Source organism: Elaeis guineensis, chromosome 4 (assembly GCF_000442705.2).
Source record: "Elaeis guineensis isolate ETL-2024a chromosome 4, EG11, whole genome shotgun sequence".
In the NCBI taxonomy this organism is placed as follows: domain Eukaryota; kingdom Viridiplantae; phylum Streptophyta; class Magnoliopsida; order Arecales; family Arecaceae; genus Elaeis; species Elaeis guineensis.
In genome coordinates this window covers 56,529,582-56,540,034 of record NC_025996.2, presented here as the reverse complement: position 1 = coordinate 56,540,034, position 10,453 = coordinate 56,529,582, and the positions used below count along the sequence as shown (strand labels likewise).

The 10,453-nt window shown below is 35.6% G+C and overlaps 1 protein-coding gene across 1 annotated transcript; it reads left to right on the top strand.

Moving 5' to 3' along the window:
* Positions 1–1,251, top strand: LOC105042491 (aquaporin TIP3-1). Its single transcript, XM_010919725.4, is given in 4 exon segments — positions 1–260; positions 359–529; positions 532–605; positions 692–1,251. Coding segments are annotated over 4 exon segments (768 nt in total). The 5' UTR covers positions 1–124; the 3' UTR covers positions 1,079–1,251.
* The last annotated feature ends 9,202 nt before the right edge of the window (positions 1,252–10,453 follow it).

Genomic DNA, 10,453 nt, shown 5'->3' with positions numbered 1-10,453 from the left:
CCATTCGCCCCCATTCTGTTTGCAAAGTTCTCATACCAGCCTATAGATATAGAACTCCAAAGGAGGAAAAAGAACAGGCTGTGGTGCAAGTAGAAGAAGAGAGGCTCGAATACTCTATCCAACCATGCCACTTCGCCCTCGTTTCGCCTTCGGCCGGACCGAAGATGCCGTCCACCCCGACACCATGCGCGCCGCCCTCTCTGAGTTCATCGGCACTGCCATCTTTGTATTCGCCGGCGAAGGCTCCGTCCTTTCCCTCGGTACACCAAATTCTGTGACTAAACTGCATGCACGTCGATTTACTCCTTGGTGTTTGCATGCATGCATGGCTGCTAATTTTAGATATACTTGGTTGCAGAGAAGCTGTACAGGGACACCTCCACTGCCGGCGGCCTTGTGATGGTTGCCATAGCCCATGCGTTGGCCTTCTTTGTTGCAGTCTCCATCGCCTTCAATACCTCCGGTGGGCACATCAACCCGGCTGTAACCTTTGGTGCCCTTGTCGGTGGCCGGATCTCTCTCATCCATGCCGTTTCTACTGGGTGGCCCAGCTCCTTGGAGCAATCATAGCTTCACTTCTTCTAAGGGTCACAACGGGAGGCATGGTAATGGACTTCCAGCTTCTCACTTAAAATTGCTATGTTGGTGCTCGAGCTAAGATGATACCTTGTTTATTTTTGGGACCATGCAGAGGCCGCTGGGGTTCTCACTGGGATCAGGCATTGGAGAGTGGCATGCAGTACTGCTTGAGATCGTGCTGACGTTTGGACTGGTGTACACCGTCTATGCCACGGCGATCGATCCGAAGAGAGGCTATCTCGGCACAATTGCACCGCTTGCCATAGGCTTCATCGTCGGAGCAAACATTCTCGCCGGCGGTCCATTCGATGGTGCTTCAATGAACCCGGCACGGGCTTTCGGTCCGGCACTTGTCGGCTGGCGGTGGAGGCGCCACTGGGTGTACTGGCTTGGGCCTTTTGTGGGTGCCGGACTTGCAGGGCTTACCTATGAGTTCCTTGTGATCCCGACGGAGACTACTCCCCATGCTCACCAACCCTTGGCTCCTGAAGATTACTAGATGTATCGTTTGATACGAATGACTAGCTTGTTTGATCTGTTGTTTTGTTTCTGCTTCAGTTATTTGGTCGTGTAGAGTGGTTTGGAGAACGGTATTGCTAGTATGGGGCCAGAACTGAATGCCATCCTCCTTCCATTGTCTGTAGTTATCACGAATGCACTCTCTTTTGTGCCTGCTAGCGTGTGTTTTGTTGGATGATGATGAACTAATAATTGCATTTTCGAGTTCTGGCCACTGAGATTAAGCGGATGCAAAGGTGAATCCAGCGTGGTTATGTGGTATACAAATGCTTGGCTGCAAGTTGTGTTAGCTTGGGCTATTGACTTGAATCTTGGCATATTAATGAATTAGAAACTTAGCTTGCAAGCACTTCTCTTGGGACAAGAGGAGAATTCGGGATCTTCTGCAGTCCGTGGTTGGACCGGAGAGCCCGTTCATTGCCGGCTTGAACCCAACTAACAACGAGATCCTTAGACCAACTTCTCCACTCTAACCCAAAGGTCACAAACGTCCTTAAAAACATTTCATGAGCGACATTAATGCACTCTTTAAAGAAGCTCAAGGCCAACCGTAGCATTACAAGTGTTGAGTAATGTGCTGAATAAATGATGAGTATACTGAAAAAATAATTTGTAACTTCTTAGAGTCATTAAATCTATTAGTTATCTTTAGCTCTATCTTTAATGTGACTTTTAGACTTTCTATGTCTTTGGGATATGTAAAGTCTTGCTATAAAAGAATCTAGCATTATGTATGGATATAAGAGAAACAATTGAATGAAAAGTACAATCCAAAATATTCAGTCTTTTACACTTCCATCGTCACCAATATAGTGATGTCAGAGCTAAGATCAAATATTAGAGAGATAAAACAGATATTGAAGTAAGGTCCAGTCAAGAACAACCATGGCTTCGGCAAGTAGTTTCACAGCCATAAATACTACATTTAGTAATGTGAATGTTCCAATATTTAAAGGTGAAATTTATGATTTTTGGTGTATAAAGATGGAGACTGCTCTTATCCCTTGATGTTTGGGATTTGGTGTAAAAAGGATATGAACAACCGACTTCATCAACAGAGTTGCCATCAACACAGCAAGAAGAGTTAAAGAAGAAGAAAATTATCGATGCTGGTGTTCTTGGTACGATACAAAGAGGAGTTTCAGCTTCTATTTTTTCTAGAATTATGAGATCCAAGAAAGCAAAGGAGGCTTGGAATATTCTTCAACAAGAGTTTCATGGAGATGCAAAGGTGAGGGCCTGAAACCTCAATCTTTGAAAAAGGATTTTGAGAATATGAAAATAAAGAAGAATGAAACTTTGAATGAATACTTCACCATTTTTATGGAGTTGGTAAATCAGATGAGAAATTATGATGATTCCATTGATGATCTGCAGATTGTAGACAAAATTTTGATCATGATGCCTGAAAAATTTGTTTCGATTATTGCTGTCATTGAAAAAACTAAAGATTTATCTCAATTGAGTGTCAAATAGTTGATGGGCTCATTAAAATCTTATGAGCAATGATTGGCACGTCACTCCAAAAATTCTATTGAGAGTGCATTTCGATCCAAACTTAATATTAGTTCAAACGATGGCGAGAAGAAATTATCAAATGAGTCATTTAAAGGTGATAGATTTGGAAGAGAAAGAGGTTGAGGAAGAAGTTCAAGAGGAAGAGGCAAAGACAACCTTGGAAAAAAAATTCAACAATAAAGGCACTTCAAAATGGTGCAATATTTGTAAAAAAAACAACCATGATGAGAACGATTACTGGAACAAAGGAAAGCCTTAATATTTCAATTACAAAAATTTAGCCACCTACAAAAAGATTGCCCTTCAAGAATAAGCAGCAAGCTGGTTTTACAGAGGAGAAAGAAAATGAAGGAAATTTATTTTATGCTTGTCACAAAGCACATGAAGATGAGAAAAAGTTTGGCACCTGGATAGTGTTGTAGTAACCACATGACAGCAGATAAAGATACTTTTTTGGATATGAATTCTTCTTTCAACTCCAAAGTGAAACTTGGAATGGTGATCATGTAGAAATAAAAGGAAAAGGCAGCATTGGTGTGGAGACAAAGGAGGAAAATAAGGCCATCCATGATGTTTATGTGCCGGATTTGGATAGAAGCTCCTTAGCATTGGACAGCTTCTTGAGCATGATTGTATGGTACACTTTGAAGATTGAGAGTGTAAATTTTATGACCTGCAAAGATGTCTTGTTGCTATGGTTAAAATGATAAAAAATAGAAACTTTCCACTCACTTTCAAGTATATGAAGAATATGGCCCTAACAGTAATAGTGAAGGATGAGTCATGGTTATGGTATAAAAAGCTTGGGCACTTGAATTTCAACATTCTAAAGCTACTTTCGAATAAAAACATGGTAATGGTTTATCAAAAATCAGAGAGAATGAAAAAATTTATGAAGATTGTGCTCTTAGAACGCAGCACTGGAAGTCATTTCCAAAGGAAGTAACTTGGAGAGCCAAAGATGTACTTGATTAGTTCATACCGACATGTGTGCTCCATAGAAACACTCACCCCAGCACAAAATAGATACTTTATTTTGTTTATTGATGATTATTCTTGCATGATGTAGGTGTATTTCAAGAGACAAAAATCTGAAATCTTTATCATCTTTAAAAAGTTTAAAGCTCTTGTTAAGAAGCAAAGTGGTAGGTTTATTAAAGTTTTGAGAAGTTATAGAGGAAATGGATACACTTCAAATGAATTTTATCAATTTTATCAAGATGAAGGTATTGAAAGACAACTGAAAGTAAGCTACTCTCCACAACAAAATGGAGTTTCAGAAATAAAAAATCAAACTATGGTTGAAATAGCCAAGTCCATGCTATTCGACAAGGGTCTACTTAATAAATTTTGGGATGAAGCTATAAATACAGTAGTTTATTTGCTCAATAGAGGTCTACAAGAGTAACGAGTGACGAGTGACAAAACTCTATTTGAAGTTTGGTCTGAGAGAAAACTTCAATCAAGCATCTTAAATTATTCAGTTGTATATGTTAAAATTGTATTCCAAATCAATCGTCAGCCTGTTGACGATTGTGCTCGTATTTATACATAGTATATAAATTTTTATTAATAAATATTATTTAACTCTTTCATCATTTTGTCCACCTTCTTTAAACTCCTAAATTGTGATGAAGTCCTTAGGACTATATTTAACCGATAAAGAAGAATTTATCGTTTAATCCGTAAAACATATTCGCACCAAATGATATGCTATTAATAGGATGATGGTAATATCAAGTATAGGTTTTGTGTGCCATATGGGTTAGTTATCCTCTTAACCAAAGAGTGTGGAGACACTGGTATGACATCAGATGGAATGTAGGAGTACATTCGCACCAAATATGATCAATTATGGAGTATTCTGTTATCAAAAGTAGCTCACGAAGGATATGGGTATAAGTGTCCCTCTGACCTGAGATCACCACGGTGACTTGTAAGTAATTCACTGTAGTTTGGTACCAGATTATCTGAATTTCTAATTCAGTAATAGAAGATTTTAGGTGCAGTCAAGTACTAATCAAGTCAGTGCGTGAGTCAAAATAGGATTGACCACTCTAAATAAGTAAAAGTTAATGCATCGATATATTTTATTTAGTAAAATCTTGATCAGAATAATCCATGTGATGGATTTGAAAGGTTAAAATATAATGTGATTGACTATTTTAGGATTGATAGTGAAATCCAGGTTATCTTGAGTATTAAAATCAAAAGGATAAATTATACGGCAACCATATGCCAGTAGATTCTAGAATGTTATTTTGCATCTTTTGGTCTATTCGACGTCAGATTCATTGCTAGATGGTTAAATCGATTAGTATAAAAATTTATTCCTATGCTATCAGCTTAGGTTCAAACCTATGGATCACACATATTAAAATTTAGTCTGATAGTTGGCTAAGAGTTTATAGATTAGGACTCTAGTGAAGAGTCCTATTAGATTGGGATCTGGAGAAGAGCCCACTGGACTAGATCTGCTGTTAATGGAGGATTTATTACAATTAGATTACTAATTGATTCAATTTGATTGAGCAAAAAGTTCGGATCAAGTTTAATTGAATTGGATTCAGTTTGACTTGGATTAATTTAATTAGATCAAGCCTAATTGTAAAAGAAAATGTTCCTAATTTGATCATGATTTAGGTTCAGTTAATTTTAATTGAGTTAAAAATTTATGAGAAGATTATATTCCTAATTTATTAAATTTTTTTCTCTTATTGGGTTCAAACCAAATCTGATTTGGATTGGAATCAAATTAGAAACGAAAAGTCCAGCCAACTGGGATTCTCTCCCTTGCGTATGCCCAGAACCCACGCCATTCTTTACATGCAAAAATGAGTTTTGCATGAAATATTTTAGCGTGAGAAAGGAGGGCACAGAGAGGGGTGGGCGGCACTCATGATGAGTCATGGTCTTATCTCTTTCTTGATTTGAATTTGATTCAAATTAAAGATCAGGAGATAAGAAGGAAAAAATCAGATTTCATGGAAACTTTTGGTGGCACCAAAAACTATTTCCCCATTTACGTTGAGATGTTAGTTGGCATGAAAAAGATTGATTTCTTTCGATGCTATCACACATTTTAACAAAAAAATATGGGATGCCCCATATGGAGGTTGGCATGGATTTGTTGGCGCCTCCTCTAACCCTAAATCCTAGCCCCTTCTATAAAAAGGGGGTCCAATGGTTGGATGCCCAAGTGATATTAGATAAAAATTTATTTCTTCTACATAGTCTCTATCCTCTCTTCCTTCTTCATTATTTTTCTCCCTCTCTAGAGCATCTAAAGATCAAAAGAAGAAGAAGAAGTCAGCCATCAAAGATCTTCGTGAGCTAGCACTCCTGAGGAAATGATCAGCAATCAATCTTTGTGTAAATGATCTGTAGAAGTTGTACATTTTGTGTAGCTGCGAGCAATCAGAAAGAGCTTCGATCCATGCAATACAATTCGAAGATCAGTAACCCACGATAATGAGTTCTGAACTCATTAGATCATGTTTGATTATATCTAAGGGTTAGATCTAATTTAGAGCAACAATATGATCGATGCAGATATTTATTTTTAGATCTTAGTCACATATTTAATCATATCATAGATCTTGATAAGTTAGTTTAGATTAGATCTTGTGTATTAATGTAGGTTAAATTGTTTAATCTATCAAGTTCCATTGTAAAATTTTAAAATTGCATGTATAGAACTGCAATATTTACTTCAATTGGTATCAGAACTTTTTAATATGATATGATTTCATATATATTTAGATCTGATTTTATATTATTTAGATTAAATCTAAATAATTTTTATTTTCAGATCTGATATTTGATCAATCTTATATATGTTAGATTAGATGATTTAAGTAGCAAATACTCAGATTGGATAATCACCAGACCGTCAGTCATAGGAGCAAATAGAATTATATGACCCTCTTCTCCCATTCAATGGGATGCTCTTATGATGTATAGGGGTGCCAATATGAGTCCCATAAAAAGAGCATAAAAGAAGAACTTACTTTTCTATAAAATCTTAAATCTTAAAATTCTAAATTTATTGTATGTGATACAAGTTATAAAAAAGTAATAACATCTAATCTTAATGATTAAAATTATTTTAAGATTTGAGATCATAAAAAATTTAGATGTGATCTAAAAGATTTTATGATTTAATGTAAAAATATTTACATGAGAAATAGTTTCAAAAATTTAACAATGCTGAACTTAATTAAGAACTAAATGTAGAATCGATTAGATCTAGAATTATGATTTAAGATCCAATGATATTGTATAAAATATGGAGCATGGGTTAGCTCAAATAAGATCTTTTTAATTGAGTTAGACCTAAGGTTAGAATCAAAAAGTTAATGGACCATATAGAGAAATTGATTAAATCTAACTAATATTGAATTAGATTAAATCAAGCTTTCTCTAGTTTCAATGCAATAGTTGTAGATGGTCAAGTTCATATCTTTGATTAGACCAAATGGACCTTGATTGAAGCTCATGTCATATCCGAGTCATTAGGCTGGTCAAATCAAAATTAATTAACCAATTCATGTTTAAGATAAGTTTGGCATTTTGACCGATGTTTTTAATTGGGAGCGATTTACTTATCATTTTGATGGTGTCTAAGGCAAGCTTAGCATACCCTTCCATCGATCTCACTTATCTGGCCAACTTGATGGATTATTTTTGATTAGACTACTAAGTGATTTGAGCTGATCCATGCATTAAGGTTGATTAGTGTGACTGATCTAGATGCCATTTCAACCGACATATCACTATTCAATTCAATACTTGATGAAGTCAGTGGGAGGATTGTGGTTTACTGGTTGATCTTTTCTCTTTTCTAAATTCATCAATTGAATCTTTTAAATTATTAGGTCCCTAAAATGAGATAGCTATGATGATAACTAAATATAATCTTCCATTAAGTTGGTAATAATGGATCCATTAGTATGATGATCATTGGAGGCTGAAAGGCTTGGTGCTCATCTACTATTGGAATTATCATTCATAATATGATGACTCAGTCGAGTCTCTCTAGCAAGTGATTAAGTTGATCGGCTAAAGTCGGGCCTGATCATTGGTAGTTAGATTCTTGAGTATGATCATGTTAATAGTTGGACCTAATCAGGGCTTGCAGAGAAGATCAAAGTCAATTGAAAAATTTTCTAAGGCTAAATCAATTACTAAAATTATTTGATGAAATAATTGATTAAAGAACCAACCCATAGATGCATATGGATGGGCGGTCAAAGTCAGACTTGTATGCAGTCTGTGCAGATTATAGTACTGTTAAAGAATCAAAGTAATTTCTCGAATTAGATGTAGAGGCTACCAATTTGTATAAAATAGTGAGAGAAGCTTTAGACTAAATTTCATATTTTTAGGTTTAATTAATTCATATACTGATTAAATTTTAATTTTTTTATGCAGTTATGGTCACAAACTTATCGCTCTGATTACTGTTGGATAGTAAAAATTGATGGAATCTAATTTTGATAACTGTATCAAAAATTAAAAATCATTCTGGAGTACGAACGGATCTTGTATGTCCTTACAGATCCGACACCTGAGAAGCTTGCTCGTAATGCTCATGGTGCGATTCGAGATACTTACTTGAAGTGGCTCAACCATCATACCATGGTGCGTTGTGTCATGCAGGCGGCTATGAACGACAAGTTTAGCCGCAAATTCAAGGAAGCTCAGCCAGAAGATATGCTCAAGGTGTTGAATGAGTCTTTTGGTACTTCCAATGATATTGAATGACACAAGACCAATTGTACCATTTTCAACACTTAGATGAGGAAGGAAGCATCGATCACTGATTATGTATTATATATGATCAAACAGATTAAGCATCTGAGTAAGTTTGACTTTCTTTTGCACGAACAGCTTGGAAGGATACGATTCTGAATTTCTTACCCAAATCCTACCTACCATTTTTCAATCATTTTTAAATGATGAAGCCTATAGTGAACTACCACGATCTGTTGGGATTGCTACAGTTTTTTGAGAAGGATCACCAGCTCCATAAGAAGATGGTGAATGTTGTGGAAAGATCTTCAGATGGGTGTCATCCCTTTAAGAAAGAAAAATAAATAAAAAAGTACAAAATGTTGGGAGTCAGACTAGAAGTCTAAGTTTAAGTCTGACCAAAATCAGACAGAGTGCTTCTATTGTAAAAAAAGATCATTGGAAGAAGAACTATCCTCAATACATAGCTTTCTTGATCCAAATAGGTCAAAGAAGAAGAAGCAATCAGTTGCTGGATAAGAAATTATATGATAATACCTTACAACTTCTCATTTTTGATACAATGATCTGGGTATTAGATACTGGTAGTCTTATTAACATTTGTAATTCATTGTAGAGACTTCAAGTCAGTAGGACATTTAGAGACGGTGAGAGATTTCTGAATGTTGGAGATGAAAGATCAGTTTCAGTTCTAGCTTTAGAAATTATCAAGTTTGCATTCGATTTTATTCTATTGTTCTTAGTGATTGTCATTTCTGTCCTAGTTTCTTATTGAATATAATTTCTATAGGCCTTTTGCCAAAGTAAATTATAAAATTTTAATAAAATTTTTTTGTGATATCATTTTGAATGGTGTTACTATGATGTGTAGACAGTTGAACAATGTATTTATATTGTATCACGGCCTAATGTAATGTATACGTAGAATAAACATCCTAGAATAGATGATGTTATGGATGCCTACCTTTAGCATTATAGACTAGTCATATTATGAATCATTGCCTATCTGTGAGTCTTGTTTACTTGAAAAGATGACTAAGTCACCTTTTGCTGGAAAAGATGAACGAGCTAGTGATGTTCTGGACTTGTACATACTGATGTATGTGGACCTATGAGCATTAAGGCCAGAGAAGGGTATCATTATTTCATTATGTTCACAGACGACCTATCTAGATATGGGTACGTCTACTTAATGAAACACAAGTCTGAATCATTTGAAATATTCAAATGATTTCATAATGAGGTAGAGAAACAAACTAAGAAAAATATTAAAACTCTTCAATCTGATTGAGGAGATGAATACCTTTCTAATAAATTTTTCATATATTTAGAAAAGAATAGGATTCTCTCACAATGGACACCTCTTGGAATGCCACAGCACAATGGTATGTCAGAAAGGAAAATCAAACCCTGTTAGATATGGTTCGATCCATGATGGACTTTTCTAATCTGTCGATCTTCTTTCGAAGATATGCACTGCTTGCTATGTACTTAACAGGGTTCCTAGTAAATCTGTGAGTAAAACATCACATGAGATGTGGATAGGATGTAAGCTAGTGCTCTCTCACCTTAGGGTTTGAGGGTGTTTGGCTTATGTCAAATGTTTGAAAATAGACAAACTCAGAGTCAGATCTGACCAATATATTTTTATAGAGTGTCCAAAAGAAACTAAGGATATTATTTCTATATTGCTTATGAGCAAAAAGTATTTGTCAGCCTTAGGACAGCCTTTTTGGAAAAAAATTTCTTTAAGAAAAGAATTAGTGCCTCTAAAGTTGAACTTGATGAAGTTCAACAGGTAGAACTGACACAATCTTGTGAACCCATAGAATCGAATTTGATGATATCAAATTTGGATCTTATTATGGAGGCACCATTAAGGAGATCTGATTGAGTTGCATCAATCAGATAGATACTACGATTTTTTGGTCTGGGACGGAGATCCTATTGAACTCAATGAGAATAATGAAGATCCGATCACTTATATAGATATAATGCAAAGGTCCGACTTTAATAAATAGCTTGAAGTCATGAAGTCTGAAATGAAGTTCATAAAGGTCAATGATGCGTGGACATCAGTTGA